A 19,210-nucleotide genomic window follows, 5' to 3' on the forward strand; every position below is an offset into this window, starting at 1 on the left:
CTCCACTGCAGAAGCGGAGTTAAAAAACACCGGGGGAAATCCGGTAGTTTAACAGGTTGTGATGGGCCACGGAAAGACTTTCCTGTGTCTGATCGCTCCAGCGCACTCTCATGGCGTTGGGATGGTCTGATCAGGCCATCCCGACTCCGTGCCGTTGTTTCCCCCCCCCCCCATCGCAGTATGTGCATCATCGTAAACTCCACAGGGAGCCCTCAGTGCGGAGGTGTGATTCATAGATCCCTCGGTTAAGCACATTGGGGGGGGGAATGGCACACACACAAAATCGACTCACCCGCAGTTGCGTCTAATCATGCACTGATGGACTGCACCTGCAGCTTCAAAGGGAGGTGTGATCGTGCAACTGCGGGTCAAATTCCTCCAGAGGAAATAGCCTCGCTCCCCCCTCCCCGTTTTCTCCTTACTCACCTCATTCTCCTGCTGCAGCCTAAAAGTGCCACTCTGTGGCGGTCCCCTGTCCCACAGACGCAGTCTTTAAGGGGGCACTTGGGGCTGAAGCAAAAGGGGAGGGAGCCAAGGAAATGACACACCACAGGAGGAAGTCTATGAAAACACTTATGGTGGATCCAGGCCTCTGACTGCAAGGCACTGGTGCAGTTCGGAAACAGTAATAGAGAATGACAGCATCCTTTGGGTATTGTATGCAGGCTATTTTATTTTAATTTCCTCTAACACATATTTCCATCATCATTTCATATACATATCCTTGGGAAAGGAAAGAACTGAGATGCTAAAGAGACAATGGAGTGCATGCCTGCATAGAACATAGGGATGCCATCCTCCAGGTGGGGCCTGGGGACCCCCGGGAATTACAGCTCATCTCCAGACTACAGAGATCAGTTCCCCTGGAGGAAATGGATGCTTCAGAGGCTGGGTCCCATAGCATTGTACCCCACTGAGGTCCCTGACCTCCCCAGGCTCCATCCCTAAATCTCCAGGAGTTTCCCAACCTGGATCTGGCAACCCTACCCCCCCATCCCCTGCCAGTGGCCGGGGGGGGGGGACCTGGCAACCCTAACAGAACAGATGATGGCCACTTTGTCTCAAGTTCTCTATTTTAAAGAATACATTTGCGATATCAGTGTTTCCGAATGCTATATACATGTGAGGGTCCTTGAAACTGCCAGTTCTGGGTCAATGCAGAAGTCTCCCTTCAACAGCAGCTTCTGAAGAGTGAAATATCAGATTCCGCATAACAAATAGTTACATAACACACAGTAAATTACTGACTAATCTCTGTCAGTCAACAGCAGACTTATGGAACAAAACCCTAAGATTGAAATCACAGTTAATAACACATTCAGAACATTTACGTCAAGCCCTTTTTTACTGTAGTATTTAAAGTGGCCACCAAAATCTGAACTCCAAATATAAATTCATATTAAGCCTGAAAATTAAAAGTAACATTGGCTAAAACATATCTTCACATAAGAGTACAAAGAAAGCAAAGGGGAGGGGGATGCTCTCCGCATCATGTTGAATCAACAGTGACGACCATGCAAACCATTATTTCTGGGACATGTTGGATATGTTACGCATGTAACCTTAAGTCTCTTCCAAAAGGTAATCATCAAATGGATTGAAATGCTCTATTCCAACTGGCCACAGTGTTTGTTTCTGAAGCTGCACTAATGATCAAATAGCTGTAATAAAGAATTCATTCAACTATATGTGACGTAGAGGAAACAGGCAGATTATTGCAAAAGAGCAGAGGGTTATGCAAAAAGAGGCCACTAACTTGCTGAGAGCTAACCAGGGCTGAGAGGAGCTAAGCCCTCACAACCACAACCACACACACACACACACACACCGATTTGCATGGCAGAATCTCTTATCAGGTAAACTACTCCTGCCAACCTAGCAGTTCGAAAGCAAGAAATTGCAAGTAGATAAATAGGTACCACTTCGGTGGGAAGGTAACAGCGTTCTGTGCGCCTTGTTGTTTAGTCATGCCGGCCACATGACCACGGAAACATCTTCGGACAGCGCTGGCTCTTCGGCTTTGAAACGGAGATGAGCACCGCAACCCTAGAGTCGGATTCGACTGGCTTTCGAGCAAGGGAACCTTTACCTTTACTTTTTACTTCTAGTTAAGATGGTCCAACAATATAGCTCAATAGCCCTTATTACAGCTTTCTAAGAAATGCATTGCACTTATACTGCACACTCAAAGAGCTTCACACAAATGGTCTAAGCAGTGGTTACAGAAGCTTCATTTCATTGGCTGCTATTATTACTCCGACCCTGCAGAAAGGGGGCCAGGGACGAGAGATGGTAAGAGCCACCGAGTGAGTTCTCTGGTCATGGAGAGATTGGATTCAAGGGTTTCCCATTTCACCGTCTTACCATAATGCTTCAACAGCTCAGCCCAGCACTTCTTAGCAGATGCTATTGATTTTTCATTGTTTCTTTGCACTTCCCAAGACACTTCAGCAGCTACTTTTCTTTTTGTTGAGCTAGCTCCAGACATTACACTGGCCAACTATACCACAGGATGTGCAGTGTAGGTTTTGGGGTTTTTTAGCTTGTCACCACACAGAGCAACAACACCCAAATGGAAACAGCCTTTCTTTTTTTAAAAAAAGTCTTGGTGGGTACCAGGTGGGTACCAAATGGAAAAAGCCTTTCTTTTTTTAAAAAAAGTCTTGGTGGGTACCAGATAGCAACCCTGCCCACCGCTATTACTGCCCAAGCAATTTTCGTCCAGCTTCCTACACTGAGCAAAACAGGCAGGCATAGTCATACTAAGGAAAACAAACCTGTAGAAAACTAAAAACCAACCAATAACCTACATTAGCTCTCTTCAGCTGTTATATTTTATCTTGCTTATGATAAGACTGACCCCTGACCTGGCTAGCCCAGGCTAGTCTGATCGCATCAGAAGCTAAGCAGGGTCGGGCCTGGCCAGTATTAGGATGGGAGACCACCAAGGAAGTCCAGGGCTGCTATGCAGAGGCAGGCAATGGGAAACCACCTATTTGGCCAAGAATCCTGCAGGCTTTTTTTTTTTTTTTTTTCATTTTTTGGGAATGGAGCAGGGGTCCCTCAGTGGTTAGCCGGGGAAGTAGTTGTGAATTTCCTGTATTGTGAAGGGGTTGGACTATATGACCCTGGAGGTCCCTTCCAACTCTACGATTCTATGATTTGTAGTCCACCTTTCTCACAGAGACTCAAGGCAGATTACACTGTGTGAGTCAACATTATCAACAGAATGAGACACAAATGTATACACTGCTGTTGAACAACTCTCCAAGTCTAAACCAAGATAAGCATAATCCACACACAGACTTCTTTCCGAAATTTATGGGACAAGAGGAAAAGAAACTTTACTTCTAAAACTACTGCTCGTGTGTCCTTACCTTCCAATATTTCCTCACTCATTTCTATGAACCTTTCTGATTTTTTTTTAACCTCAAGCAAAGCAAACCGTGTCAACAATATAAAAAGCAAAGTTAAACTGAATGTCAGGCCCTGAAGTAGTTCACATACTGAGGATGCTTAAAAAAAACTAGGGGAAGAAGACAAGAGTTATTTGCCATTCCAGCGACACAAGTGCCTGCTGTGAGGCACAATGACAGGTCTGGAGTATACAAAGCTGTCTAGGAATTCAATAGCTAGCAGGAGGCCTATTTATAGCAATTTAGGTGGGGGGAAAGCTTCTAAAAAAGCAATCAGCAATTTCACTAGTACTATCAGGCAATCCTAGTACATTTATCTATTCAAACAGCTTCTGTGAATCATGCCTCTTACAATACTAGGAATATCCCAGGAGACTGGCATCGTCTTATTGCACATTTAGCCCTCTCAAAACACATTCTTCTTTCGTGGCCTGGCAAGGAAAGCCTTTATATACTGGAATCCTTTGCCTATTGTGACACCAATTTTCCTTTTGATCTACTTCGAACTGTAAAACTTGGCCTCTAGAACTGTCCTCCACCAAGCAGTCAATATTTCTGCCCTCCCTTCCTAACAATCTTTTCACTACCCCACCTTATTCATAATTACAGAGATTAAAAATGTAAAGGAAACGTCATTTGGCAGGCCAGTTGTACATTACGAGAAATCAAAGAGAGTGGACTATTCCAGAATAAAAGTTTGCAATCTAATAGCACAAACATAAGCAGAGTTACACCATTCAAGAGTCACTGAAGTCAATCATGGGTTTAGAAAGTTATAACTCTGCTTAGAATTCCCTGAAAGCACCTGTGCAGCCTATTACCTTCATCACTCAACCTTCATCCTTGCCCTCAGAAAGGTTACCTAAAGTAGCCTGAATCAAATTGTGTTATTTACACTCACAAGTTCCTGTACCATTTCCCTACCACTCTCAATATTATTTTCCAGATTCTCATCCTTAATTTCAGGGGGATCTGCATTTAGAACTACCTTGCTCATCTTCACTGACTTACTGCCCCACACCATCTTCTTTCTCAGCTTTCCCACTAGGGATGGGCTGAACCATGAACCAAACCAAAAACTGATACACCGATTCACAAACTGAACCAGTTTGTATCCATTTGTGAGCCATTTAAAGTTTAAACCCCTGCTTTCTGCTCCCCACAGCAGTCCTAGGTGGAGATCCCCCTGAAATTAAGGATGAGGATCTTGAAAACACTATTGAGTGTTAGGTAAATGGTACAGAAACTTGTGAATATAAATAACACAATTAAATTCAGGCAAACAGCTGACCTACAGGGAAGCTCCCCACAACTCAGCTTTTTCCCCACGACTCAGCTGGTTTTTTGGTTTACCCCTGCTTTCTGCTCTTCACAAACTGCCATGAACTGCATCAACATTTGTGGAAGTTCATGGCAGTTGTTCAGCTCATAAAATCACTTCATGAACCCGAACCAGCCAAAATTCATTATTAACTTTAGTTCATCAGCTGGTTTGTGCCCATCCCTATTTCCCACCACACAATAACCCAAACTAACTTCCTCTCCTCTTCTAAAATCTATAGCTCCTACAAAGCCAAACCATCTCCACCTTGTTTGCTAGACTTGAAAACCAACTCTTCCCATTTGGGGCATTCTTCTTTGGAGGGCTTTTTTAAAATTGTGTGTGTGATGATACTTGCAACCTTACATTTATAAATAAAGTAAAGGTAAAGGTTTCCCTTGCTCGAAAGCTAGTCGAATCTGATTCTAGGGGGCGGTGCTCATCTCCGTTTCCAAGCTGAAGAGCCAGCACTGTCCGAAGACTTCTCCATGGTCATGTGGCCGGCGTGACTAAACGCCAAGGCACACAGAATGCTGTTACCCTCCCACTGAAGCAGTACCTATTTATCTACTTGCAATTTCTTGTTTTTGAACTCCTGCATTGGCAGGAGCTGGGACCAGAGATGGGAGCTCACTCCGTCACGTGGCACTAGGGTCTCGAACTGTTGAACTAGAGACCTTCCGGTCTGCTGCTCAGCATCTTAACCTCTGAGCCACCACATCCCCTACATTTATAAATACTGCTACCCTTTTGTTCACAAAAATAACAGCTTCTGTGAAGCCCTGTCCTTTCTTCTTTCTTCTTACATACCTGCTTTACTTTGAATTAAGATCTTCTGCAATTGCACTTCATCACTTGCATATTCTGAACTGTACTTAATACAACACTGATGCTTAACAAAAAGCAAAAATCCTTAAAAGAACCCCCAACACTTCCCCAAGCTACAGCATGTTTCTGTGATTTAAAAATGAACAGGTTTTCCTAACCTATCGGTTTATCCACCTTACAGAGTACTGTACATAACTTAGTAATACAATTTCATGATCCACTGGTTTCTAGGAAATGATAACTTCAACAGAAAAACAGACCAACAGACCAAAAGACAAACTGGCTTATTTATTTTTTAAATGAAAAGAAAGCAGCTGCTAGAATGACGATTAAGTTTTCCCTTACTACCAATTTTATTTTGAACATTTTGCACCAAAAGATCTTGGTGTATTTTTACAGTCATGCACAAACAAGCGGAAATAAACAAGGTGCATACAGAGGATCAAGTGGTAATTTACTATGGAGTGCATATAACTTCTTGATAATCCTGTGCTGTCCTGCCAAGCAGTAAGGAAAATATTACCACCTTTCCGCACATGGTTAGAAGTCCAGGAAAGAAATGGAAGAGTGGTAAAATTCTGTTTACTAGCTCACAAAACAAGTAATCAGCTTTCTAAATGACTGCATAAGCATCACTGTAAGTTGCCAGTTATGTATATCATCTCTGTTCTTCTCCGATAGCATTGAAGATTGTTCTATAGCATGGCACACTACTAGCAATACTTGCTGAAGCCTTTAAAGTAAAGCAATATTTTACAAACGGGCCTGAAAAGCATATATTGCAATAGACTCACATTAAACTCGGACAACAAGACATCACAATGTAGATCTGCCTTATTCACAACAAGATGGTTATAAAAGTTTGAGGGCTGCGATCACTGGCTTATGAGGATGGCAACCTATGTGTGGAGGAAGTGTCCACATGTACACTCCCTCCCCATGATCGAGGGCACTGCTTTGTGAACACTCCAGTTCACATCAAGGGAACATACATATGGACTCTTCATCTAGGCATAGGTGTCGTTCTCACAAGCCAGCAATTGCACAGATGCAGGCAGAAGGCCTTGAGCAAACAAGCATAACTGTCATGGCAAAACACGGAAAGAGAGGTGGTCCTGTAGATCAGGTCCAAGGCCATACAGACCTCCATATGGGATGGTCGGTACCTTGAATTTGATAGCTGATAGACAGCCAGTGGAGTGAGAGAATGGATGTAATAGGCCTGCTCCATCTAGGTCCTGGTAATAACCATGTTGTGACATTCTGTATCAACTGGAGTCTCTGGGTTGACTTCAAGGGCAGACCCATGTTGAATGCATTACAATAGTCAAGTCTCAACATTACTGTGGCATGGATCCAGATAGCTAGATTGGCTGAGTCAAGGTAAGGGGCCATATTCCAGGTTTGACAAACTTGGAGCAAGCAGTTTCCCCCCAGCTTTGTTAACTTGCTTCTATGGCAGTAGCAGGATTACAGAAGGACCACATTGGTATATGCATATAGGCTTCATTCCGAGTTCTTCACCTGATGCCATATTACATTTTTAGATATACACCTACGCATTTCATACAAGAATACAACAGCCCCCCACACACCCCTTTACAAAAAAACGACAACACGGGTACACTCCTCAAGAAGCTGTGATGTGCTGCTGTGTACTTGCTGGCAAACTTAGCTTTGAGCAGCCCACCAGATAGCTAATGCTGGATGTGACTTCCTCTGTATTACTGCCCCTAAACTTGCAAAACACTGGCAGCTTTGACTGGAACCACAGCAAGCTATTTCAATAGTTAAACTGCAGTGGATGTTTTGCCACCTAGAGCTCAGAGGTACAGGTGGTCTGAAACAGGTCTCTCTTATCTCAGATCAGGAGCACCAGAATATATTTTACATAAGGTCCCTTTCATCACAGACCAGAAAAAGGCTTTTTCTCGAAATGCTGCAGGATGAGTCATAAACTGCAAGGCAGTAAAGTATTTCACTGTTGATAACTTGATGCAGTGCGATTAAGCTGGTCCTTGTTTTCATTTCCATTCCACTGAACAGACCGCTGCCTCACATGTTTCATCATACAGGCTCATCTACCACACAGGCTAACCTGTGGGAAACAAAGTGCATTTCCATGTGCCCCCTCTTTTGTGTCAGAGCGACTAATAAGCAATGCTGGGTAGCATTTAAGCCTTATTCACCTTGCCCAACTGACATATGTTGAGAAGAAGAAGGGGAGGTTGGATTTATACCCCCCATTCACTACCCAAGGGAGTCTCAGAGTGACTTACAAACTCCTTTCCCTTCCCCTCCCCACAACAGACACCCTGTGAGGTAGGTGGGGCTGAGAGAACTCTGACAGAGACTGCTCTTTTTCAAGAATAGCTGTGCCAGAACTGTGGCTTGCCCAAGGTCATTCAGCAGGTGCAAGTGGAGGAGTGGGGAATCAAACCCGATTCTCCCTTATTAGTCTGCCAGTTTGGTGTAGTGGTTAAGTGCGTGGAAATATAAAATTCATGGTTTTATAAACCAGTTAGCATATAAAATTGTAATAACTGGCATATTCCAGAAATTGTAAAGTTTACATGTCCAAACAGACTATAAATGAACACCTTAGGTAATCCCCAGCACACGCAACAACAGTGACACATTCTGCTTAGACTGCAGGGTCAGAGCTGAAGGATGATGAGGCTAGAAATGTAAAATTTCTGAAGCTGTCGGAAGAAAAAAGTGGTTTCCCAGAAAAACACAGAGAACTGTTGGCAGAAACACTATAATACATGCAGTGCAAGACTTACTTTCTTATCTAACCAAGACTTATTTTGCTACTTTAGAAATATAAAATTCATGGTTTTATAAACCAGTTAGCATATAAAATTGTAATAACTGGCATATTCCAGAAATTGTAAAGTTTACATGTCCAAACAGACTATAAATGAACACCTTAGGTAATCCCCAGCACACGCAACAACAGTGACACATTCTGCTTAGAATGCAGGGTCAGAGCTCCACCCAACTGAGTCACTGGCAGTGCTGTGGGGGCTTGGCTTCTTCCACGTGTGATTGGCCAAGTACAACTATTTTGCCATCCCCCCCCCATTTAGTTTCCTGGTGCACCAACAGGCTTATCACAGGTAGATGTTTCCTTGTTTCCCCCAGAACGTGGACCAAAAAATGGTTGTATACTCGCCAATGAGGGCTCAAACTCTGCTTAGGATGGTACTGTGAGTGACTTTGGTCCAGTCCATTCTCTGATCTCAGGGGACTGTTGTGAGGGTAAAAAAGGGATGAGCGCAGATCCTGCCTTGAACTTCTTGGCAAAATGGCAGGATAAAAATACGATCGGTCGGAAATGTGTAACGTACGCATCACACACTGTAAACTATGTTAAGTATGCTTTATTAGATTAGGTACTTATTTTTAATTTAATCTCATATTTAATCATTAGAGATGACTTGGAAACGCCAGTCGGTATAGCCCAGTTACCACAGCACACCGGGCAGAACACGCGTCACACCCATTCTGCAGACACCACAATGGTTACCAATACCAACCACTTATCCGAGTTCAATTCAAAGTTCTGGTTACTACCTACAAAGGTCTTAAGAGCCTTGGGCCCACAAACCTGCAAGACCTTCTTTCCCACTGTGTTCCAGTATGACAGCTTTGCTCATCCAAGCAAAGCCTTCACAAGGTGCTACCCTGCAACTGGGAAAGATTGGCAGCTACCTGTTCGTTCCCAGTGGTGGCTCCTACCTCATGGAACAGCATGCCTGAGGTGGTCAGGAAGGCTTCCACACTTCTGTTTTTCTGCAGAACATGCAAAACCAAAACCTTCAAGAATCCATTTTCATAAAGGGAATGGACCAGTACAGGAGGGTGCCTTTATATTGGAATAGGATTGTAGACCACAGCAATGATTGCTGTAGGAATCACCTGCTCACCTATGCGGTCCTGCTGATAGCCGTCTAAGGGAGATACCGGAAACTGCCGTCCAAGAAACATCAGAGACTACGGAAGAAGACGCCGAGCCAGAACAACAACAACATGATCCACCACCTGGGTGCCGGTAGGCTGCCCCGTCCCCAGAAAAACATGTGGCCCAAGTTAGGTTTCAAAAAATTCTTAGAACGCATCATGTAAACCACCCAGAGACCCTTCGGGGTTAGGGCGGTATAGTAAGTCTAAAGTAATAAATAAATAAATAAATAAATAAAGGGAATGGACCAGTACAGGAGGGTGCCTTTATAATGGAATAGGATTGAGGACCACAGCAATGATTGCTGTAGGAATCACCTGCCTTTACTGCATTGTCTTATACCTTGTAATCCCCTGTCTGTACTGTTTATAGTATACCTGGCCTTAGATAGGCTGTTAGTTTACATTGTTCTCTGATACTTTAATCCTAGCCTTATTGCATTGTTCACTGGTTGATTTATACTGACTGCACTGTCTTATAGCCTGTAATCCTCCTTGAGTCTCAGCAACCGAGACAGAATATAAATTAAGTAAACAAACACATTTATACAGCCCATAAAATGAATGCACTTTTTAAAAAGTTTATTGAATATAAACAATCATGTGGAAGAAGATCCCAATTCATTTAGGGATTCATAACCTTTCCAGAAAGTATGTTATCACTGGTTACTGGTTACTTCAAGCTGGTAACTGGGAAGTAGCTTAGCTGGCTACTTTATCACCTTTACTTCTACAAGTAGAAGTAAACTAGCTCTCAGGATCCAAGGGTTCGCCACACATGGCCAGAAAGAGGCCTAAAACTACTGCTGAAATGGGAGTGACCAGTACAACATTATGGGCCCCAAAATCGAACCTTCACCTGTTAAAATTGCCAAATGGTTCGTTCCTTTCTCCCCCATGGGAACCTGAAGTGGTTTTCATCAGAGTTCCCCAACTTTTTTGAACCTGTGGGCACATCTGGAATTCTGACACGGCAGGTGGGCGCAGAAATAAAATGGCTGCCGCAGGAGGCAGAGCCTTCCGCAAAACAATTGCCACAGTTTAACTTCAGTAACACAGTGCACATCCTTAAGCTGTGGGGGCTGATGCTGCCAAAGCAACATCTTAAAAAATCTGCACAGCCCATAAAATCTCCAGTAGCCAATCAGAAACCTTGCTGGGCAAAAGCCCTACCTGGCCCCGCCCACTTCCTTAAAACACTTGGTGGGCACTAGAAAAGGTGCCAGCGGGCATCATGGCATGCACAAGCACCACACTGGGGACCCCCGGCTTACATCGGTCCCCTCTGTGTCCTCGCAACAACCCTGTTTTTTGTATGAAGGATTTGGGTTTTCGAAAGTGCCAGTTTATGATGCACAACAGAACAAGTCTTTTGAGAATAAGAAAACTTATTGGGGAAGGGGGCTCCAAAATGGTGAGATAATGAAAAGCCAAATTCAGCCCTATCTTTATTTTCCTAAATGGGAACTGGGATGCATTTCCTATATTACACCTAAAACGCATGAAAGGTATGAAGATTGCTTCTCCCCCACTGAGACTCCCCACCCTAGTAAGACCAACAGGGAGGTGGCCTCACCAATCTCTTCTTCTTCTTCTTCTGTGAGTGACTTTGGTCCAGTTCATTCTCTGATCTCAGGGGACTGTTGTGACGGTAAAAAAGGGGAGGAGCGCCGATCCTGCCTTGAACTTCTTAGCAAAATGGCAGGATAAAAATACGATAGATCGGAAGTGTGTAACATACGCATCACACACTGTAAACTATGTTAAGTATGCTTTATTAGATTAGGTATTTATTTTTAATTTAATCTCATATGCCCTTAGAGATGACTTGGAAACTCCAGTCGGTATAGCCCAGTTACCACAGCACACCAGGCAGAACACACGTCACACCCATTCTGCAGACACCACAATGGTTACCAATACCAACCACTTATCCGAGTTCAATTCAAAGTTCTGGTTAGGTTGGGCACGTCATCCCAGTTATTACTTGCTATTGCTGCGCACAGCCGGAGAAGATGCAAGACAACCAGCATACTGATATACTGCCTGGGAAGCCTAAGATCAAGGGGGACATCCATTCATTACATCTGCTCTGAGTTTTCAACAGATTAAAATGCTAGGGGCATATCCACAGAGTGCAGCCATCCAAAGAATGAACTCATGACATAAAAACCATCCTCACACCAACAGTGAAACGGTGTTTCAATTTACCTTCCTACTAGCCCATAATGAATGGAATTGCTTTTTAAAAATATGATGTGGCCCATTCCTTACATCTTGCAACTCTGAATTACTTCAACTATGAGCTGACATGTACCCTTAAAGCATGACTATGTTAACAGTCCATCCTTAATCTTATCCGAGAATGTTCTGTAATGACCACGCCTTCACTCCATGTTGAAGCTCCAACCGGTCCACAAGCTGAGATCATGCCCTGAATGCACAAAATGTAGTTGCACTTAAGTTTTAGAAAGGACCACACTTCCTCCACTGCTTACACAGCACAAAGACACCAGACGGTCAGTGCAGGAAATTGCAGTGCAAGACAGGCACCGTTCTCTCAAAAGAAGACCTCTATCTTAGGATTCCTCCTGACATTCACAGATCAAGCAGCCCTTTCTTGCCACACAGCCATCCTGCACGCACAAATCACACAGCTCCCAGGACCCAACCCGTAGCATCATCAAGTGAGGAGGCTCAGAACAGTATGACTTGATTTCAATCATTTTAGCAATCCGAGCACTAAACCTATTCACTGGATTTGATAACAGGGGCCCTCCCTGTGCTGCGACACTGAATCCCATAAGCTTGATACCGGGCTTCCCTTTGCCCCCCACTCCTCGCCATTGGGACAAAATCACTAATCGGCTTCCCCAATGAAAATGGGGGCGAGGGACTGGTATCCCTCGTCCTGTAGGGCCCACCGTCGGCGCACGTGTCGAGTCATAACAGGGTCACGGAAACGCGTTTCGATGTCATTTTGGCACTTGCCGCGTCGCCTGCGGCTAAAAGAAGGGAAGAAGCAACAGGAAGGTGTCGCGAACGGGCGTGCGTGGAAGCAGGCGGGCGACCACTCACCGAGTTCCAGGGCCTGGTTGTACTTCTCCAGCGCGGCCGCCAGCTCTTGCCTCTCCCACGCCGCGTCCCCTTCGGCGCACAGCCGGCGCGCTCGGCTCTCGTCCGGGAACCACTTCTCCAGCCAGCTGCCCAGGACCACGTTGGCGCGGAGGCTGGCGGGCGGTTGGGCCGCCGCGCCGGAGCCCGGGCCCGAGCGGCGGGCTGCGCAAGGGGCGCACTCCCCTCCGCCGTTGAGGGCGCAGCGCTTGCAGTGGGTGTGCCCGCAGTGCAGAGTCACCGGCTCGCAGAGCAGCCGCAGACACGAAGGGCAGCCCAGGAGCTCGGGCGGGCGGCAGCAGGCGGGGTCCCCCAGTGGGTCGGCCCCCTCGGGCCCCGGCCAGGGCGGCAGCCGCAGCTCTTTCTCGCGGAGGGTGAGGGCGAAGCTCTCGGCCAGCTCCCGCAGCTCCTCGGGCCGCAGCCGGGCCAGCCCGGCGGCCGCGCTGTAGGACTCCAGCGCCTCGGCCATGCGTCCCGCGCGGGCCAGCGCATCCCCCTGGCGCAGGCACAGGCCTCGCTCGGGCTGATGCCTTTGAGGTGCTCCTGGACTCGTGCTCTTACCAGTGAGACATGGTTGGCTTCTTTGGAGGCCTTCAGTGAAAGAGAATAAGAAAACTTATTGGGGAAGGGGGCTCCAAAATAGTTGGTGAGATAATGCAAAGCCAAATTCAGCCCTATCTTTATTTTCCTAAATGGGAACTGGGATGCATTTCCTATATTACACCTAAAACGCATGAAAGGTATGAAGATTGCTTCTCCCCCACTGAGACTCCCCACCCTAGTAAGACCAACAGGGAGGTGGCCTCGTGGCATATCTATGAAAGGTGAAAAGTGCCCATCATAGTACCCCTACTCTGGTACTCATCAAGTCTCGAAAGAGAGGGCCCCCCCAACAGCCTTCCAGGCAATCAAGCTGACCTGTGAAACTTCACAGTGCAATGAGCAAGTGCCAAGCCCTAGGAGCCTGGCATTCCGCAATACTCCCAAGTCTTCCCCCCCCCCCCCCCATTCACTCCAAGATAAATGTAAAAGCCAAGTTACCAGCACACTTTTGAGTCTGTCTGTTCAAATGTGCACTTATAAGGCACAGTACCAAACAGGATACAATTAAAAGCTACTGCAGCAAATTATGTAATGGGTGACACTGCCCTGAATTGCTTAAAAAAAGAGAGAGAGCCTAAGGTAAATAAGGGAAGGAAGAGAATTGTTCGTTCTTGATATTCAGATAAAGAGTGCAAGCAGTGATCTAAACCCAGACTGCACATGTTTTAAAGGCTCTGCCAGGTTGGGCACGTCATCCCAGTTATTACTTGCTATTGCTGCGCAGAAGATGCAAGACAACCAGCATACTGAGAAGATGCAAGACAACCAGCATACTGATATACTGCCTGGGAAGCCTAAGATCAAGGGGGACATCCATTCATTACATCTGCTCTGAGTTTTCAACAGATTAAAATGCTAGGGGCATATCCACAGAGTGCAGCCATCCAAAGAATGAACTCATGACATAAAAACCATCCTCACACCAACAGTGAAACGGTGTTTCAATTTACCTTCCTACTAGCCCATAATGAATGGAATTGATTTTTAAAAATATGATGTGGCCCATTCCTTACATCTTGCAACTCTGAATTACTTCAACTATGAGCTGACATGTACCCTTAAAGCATGACTATGTTAACAGTCCATCCTTAATCTTATCCGAGAATGTTCCGTAATGACCACGCCTTCACTCCATGTTGAAGCTCCAACCGGTCCACAAGCTGAGATCATGCCCTGAATGCACAAAATGTAGTTGCACTTAAGTTTTAGAAAGGACCACACTTCCTCCACTGCTTACACAGCACAAAGACACCAGACGGTCAGTGCAGGAAATTGCAGTGCAAGACAGGCACCGTTCTCTCAAAAGAAGACCTCTATCTTAGGATTCCTCCTGACATTCACAGATCAAGCAGCCCTTTCTTGCCACACAGCCATCCTGCACGCACAAATCACACAGCTCCCAGGACCCAACCCGTAGCATCATCAAGTGAGGAGGCTCAGAACAGTATGACTTGATTTCAATCATTTTAGCAATCCGAGCACTAAACCTATTCACTGGATTTGATAACAGGGGCCCTCCCTGTGCTGCGACACTGAATCCCATAAGCTTGATACCGGGCTTCCCTTTGCCCCCCACTCCTCGCCATTGGGACAAAATCACTAATCGGCTTCCCCAATGAAAATGGGGGCGAGGGACTGGTATCCCTCGACCTGTAGGGCCCACCGTCGGCGCACGTGTCGAGTCATAACAGGGTCACGGAAACGCGTTTCGATGTCATTTTGGCACTTGCCGCGTCGCCTGCGGCTAAAAGAAGGGAAGAAGCAACAGGAAGGTGTCGCGAACGGGCGTGCGTGGAAGCAGGCGGGCGACCACTCACCGAGTTCCAGGGCCTGGTTGTACTTCTCCAGCGCGGCCGCCAGCTCTTGCCTCTCCCACGCCGCGTCCCCTTCGGCGCACAGCCGGCGCGCTCGGCTCTCGTCCGGGAACCACTTCTCCAGCCAGCTGCCCAGGACCACGTTGGCGCGGAGGCTGGCGGGCGGTTGGGCCGCCGCGCCGGAGCCCGGGCCCGAGCGGCGGGCTGCGCAAGGGGCGCACTCCCCTCCGCCGTTGAGGGCGCAGCGCTTGCAGTGGGTGTGCCCGCAGTGCAGAGTGACCGGCTCGCAGAGCAGCCGCAGACACGAAGGGCAGCCCAGGAGCTCGGGCGGGCGGCAGCAGGCGGGGTCCCCCAGTGGGTCGGCCCCCTCGGGCCCCGGCCAGGGCGGCAGCCGCAGCTCTTTCTCGCGGAGGGTGAGGGCGAAGCTCTCGGCCAGCTCCCGCAGCTCCTCGGGCCGCAGCCGGGCCAGCCCGGCGGCCGCGCTGTAGGACTCCAGCGCCTCGGCCATGCGTCCCGCGCGGGCCAGCGCATCCCCCTGGCGGAGGCACAGGCCTCGCTCGGGCTGAGGCAGCTCGGCCAGCTGCGAGGCGAGGATCTCGGCCGCCAGCGCGAACTGCCCACCTCGGAAAGCCTCCTCGGCCACTTGCAACATCTCCGGGCAGGGACCCCCGCCGCCGGACGGGGCCTGCTGGAAGTGGGCGCCCCCCAGCTCCATCTTCCCGGACGGACGCGCTGGCTGGGGTGGGTGTGGTGGCCGCGGCGGCGGCGGCGCTGCTAGGTTTCCATCGCCTTGCGCAGCCTCTCGGCGGGCTGGGAGAAAGGGAGGGCGGCACCCCCCGCCGGCTGCAGCCTCACGGAGCCCCCGCTGCCGCCGCCACCAACGCCGCCATGCTCGGCGAGCGGAGCTTTCGCCAGGGCGCGGAGGAGGACCCCGTCAGGCGCAGCCGGGGCGCGGAGTGCTCTGGCGAGGCGGCCCGCTCTGTCTGGGGCGTCCCCGCCGGAGATAGCGTCGGGGTCAGGGGGAGGAGACCGAGGCGGCGCTTGCCCCCCTCCTGCAGCCGCGGCTGGGACTATTCTCGGCTCCGGCGCTTATGCAACGCCCGGCGGTTGTATAACCCCTTCTCCCCGGCGGAGGGCAGCACCGCCCGACGGAGCGCCGGCCCCGGCCTGGTGAGGCCAGCGCACATGCCGCCAGCTCGCTGCACCGCCCGCGGCGCACGTGTGTCGCCGGACAGGCCGGCGGGTTCGAGGCTTTCTCCTTGCGTCCCGCCAGGGAGGTCTGCGGGGGAGAAGGGGGGAAACGGCATGGAGCTGATACGGTCCTTTGTTGTCTCCGCGTGGGCGGCGGGGCCCTCCCTCCTCGCCTCGCTCCCCTCCTCCCACCCCCCCACCACAGGGATGGAGCGCTGACCGGGGGGGAGGGGGAGGATTGTGTTTGTGTATCAGGGATAAATAGGACGACCTGCATTTATGTAACGCTCTATATTCAGACTATGAGATCCAAATTCAAAACAGCTCGTGGCTTTGCATCTGATCAAAGTGGCTCCGGCTCTAGGAAGCTTTCCCCGCAGGGAATCTCGTCATCTGTAAGGGACCACGAGGCGGCTCGAACCTTCACAGCCACCCGGCAAAGTCCTGATGGACCGAGGTTCATGGTGCGCCGCTTCTCCTGAGTACACTTTGCTCGTGGTCTGGGTCAGGAGCAGAAAGAGACGTGGAAATGACCCTGGAGCAAGCCAGGATGAATGGGGTCACGGTGGGCATCCCTTCACCCATTGCTTCCTCCCTCCCACGAACTGGTGTCCGTGCAGCAGCAGACAGTTACCACTGGCAGGGGGAGGCCTGACAGGCAGGTGTCCCCTGAGGCATTGGCAGAGCGGAACTGGCAGAGCTGCTAGTCTTGGATGTGCTTACTCCTGGCCATAGGCGGTTCTCTGGCAGAGAGAGGCCCACTGAGAAATTCCCTTGTACATGAAATAGCCAGTGTGCCACTGGTTTGGGTGCCCTCTCCCTGGATCCTAGCACACTACAATATGGTGTGTATCAGTAGTTTTTCATCTTCAGCAACCCAAGAATCCCCATGTTAATTTCGAGGTCTTTTGCAGACTCTTCTTCCTTCTGTGCCAGTTAGACACTCTGGCCAGTCCCTTTTCAAAGCACATGTCCCTTTGTCCTTAAAAACATACAGCTTCACTTTAAAGGCAAACATTTTTAAAATGTTAGATTAACTGCAGATGGCCTACGCTATAAGGTCAGGTCTCGGAGCCTAGCTGATTCCATAGAGCCCTGCTTCAAAGTCCCTGACCCAAATTCTGATCTAATCCTTTGATAGGAAGGGGAAACAGCAAGAACCTTCCTTATTGGTCAATACATTTTAGATAGAAGCCAGATGAAAAGAGGTGGTGAGAAAGAGCCTTGGAAAAACTTTCAGAGCTACTCAGAAAGAGAAAAAGACTAGCACCACACAAACCTCAGCTTCCATCTTTTACATTAAATTGAAAACTGCAGTGGAATATTATTGTATATGGACACAAAATAGTGTATGTCTACGGTGAAGTCCTATGCACTGGAAAATAGTATGGTAAACTATTTCAGTTTTGTACCTGGAGGTACTGTGATGACTGCATTAGGCCTGTATGTCCTTGCTGCGGTCAGCCAATTAGAGTTTGTGAGGCTGAGGTTTTGGTTCCCAGTGACCAATTAGCACATCTTTAAGCTAGCATTATGATGTGAACTGGAAGCTTGGTGGCAGCAGCTGGATGAGCTCCTGCCTTTCAAAAGAGGGTCAAGCAGATTTTGTCCTGCTCGCCTAGTCGCCCTTTCTCCCTTTCCTAGGAAACTGAGAGGGCTCCATATTCACAGTAGTTTGAAGCAACGAGAAGGGTTGTCCTTACAAAAGACTTGTGCACCCCATCATGTCCCCAGACCAGTGTTCCCTCTAAGCTGAGTTAGTGTGAGCTAGCTCACAGTTTTTTAGCCTCCGGCTCACACATTTTTGTCTTTGCTCAGGAAGGATGGCTCCAGAGCAAACTAATTGATGCAGTAGCCAAATCGCTCGCTCACAACTTTAATGCCAGTAGCTCACAATTTTTGCTCACAAGACTCCGCAGCTTAGAGGGAACATTGCCCCAGACCCCAGTTTGAGAAATGTTGGTCTGTGAAATGGATTCTTTCCCCATTACTAAGATTGGGTGGGATTATGGGGCACACATTACAAGGTTATACATGGCTTTGAGAAATGAAGCTTTGACTGTTCTCATCTTTACAAGTAAGCACAACTGAAATCTCATGGAAGGTCTGAGGAAAGCACGTACTGCTTCCAAAGTAGATCGGTGATTCACCCAGGAGAGACATCGGAAGGTGTTTCTCCTCTGCTATGCTTGTACTGGAAAGCATGTAACCATGTGTGTTTGCAATTGCATTTGTCTGTACTGTGCTAATGCTGTGTCTGTCAGATGTCTGTGTGTCTGTGCATTTGGGACTCAGGGATTACTGCTGTGTTTGCTGCAATGTTTGTATGCTTTGCTGTACATCTCCTGCCTGCACCTGGATGAGCAGGGCTGGTGTTGCCTGCTACAGGACACGTGCTTCCCTGCACCTTCCCAGAGTGCCTCTGGACAAAGAAGACCAGCGCCATTATGCACGATGAGAGACTTGGAGAAACAACAGGATTTCCCACCATTGCTGAGCTGTGGGAAACCACGTAACCCGGCCTCCTATCTGGTATTGGCATCACAAAGAAAACTTCCTTTATTGCTCATGGACCAGGCGCATCTCTCTGCAAGTCAAAGGTTGCCAATGGAAACGACGGTTTCACACCTGGCCACATGGCTCTTTTGAAGTTAGGGCAGAGCACCTGCATATTGCCCCTTCCCTGCATTAGGACGTCACAACTCTTTAACCTATAGCCATAGTAGAGAGGACGGACCCTAAGGGTTTATGGCCTTAAGCCAAGCCCAAAAACATAGCTTTTAAAAAGAGAAACACAGCCATTGTTTCTCTGGTTAACCCACCCCTCCCCTACCTTGCAACTTAAGTGCTGCAGGTGATTCTTACTGCGTTCCCGGGAGTCGCGACCCGAGAACCCGCACGTGGCTTGGCTGGACCAGCTCGTGTGTTTTTAGAATTCCACCCACTGATCCTTAAGC

General features: G+C 48.2%; 1 protein-coding gene across 1 annotated transcript in view; it reads right to left on the minus strand.

Moving 5' to 3' along the window:
* The window catches only part of LONRF2 (LON peptidase N-terminal domain and ring finger 2), a 60,186-nt gene extending 44,163 nt beyond the window's left edge, over positions 1–16,023 (minus strand). The window contains exons 1-2 of the mRNA XM_015429704.1: positions 15,066–16,023; positions 12,610–13,236 (exon numbers count right to left, since the gene is read on the minus strand). Of these exons, the coding sequence (XP_015285190.1) occupies positions 12,610–13,236; positions 15,066–15,777 (1,339 nt within the window). The 5' untranslated portion in view covers positions 15,778–16,023. The remainder of the gene's footprint in view (positions 1–12,609; positions 13,237–15,065) is intronic.
* Between the last annotated feature and the right edge of the window lie 3,187 nt (positions 16,024–19,210).

The sequence above is a fragment of the Gekko japonicus genome, unplaced genomic scaffold (genome assembly GCF_001447785.1).
Source record: "Gekko japonicus isolate JY-2015 unplaced genomic scaffold, Gekko_japonicus_V1.1 scaffold782, whole genome shotgun sequence".
Classification (NCBI taxonomy): Eukaryota; Metazoa; Chordata; class Lepidosauria; order Squamata; family Gekkonidae; genus Gekko; species Gekko japonicus.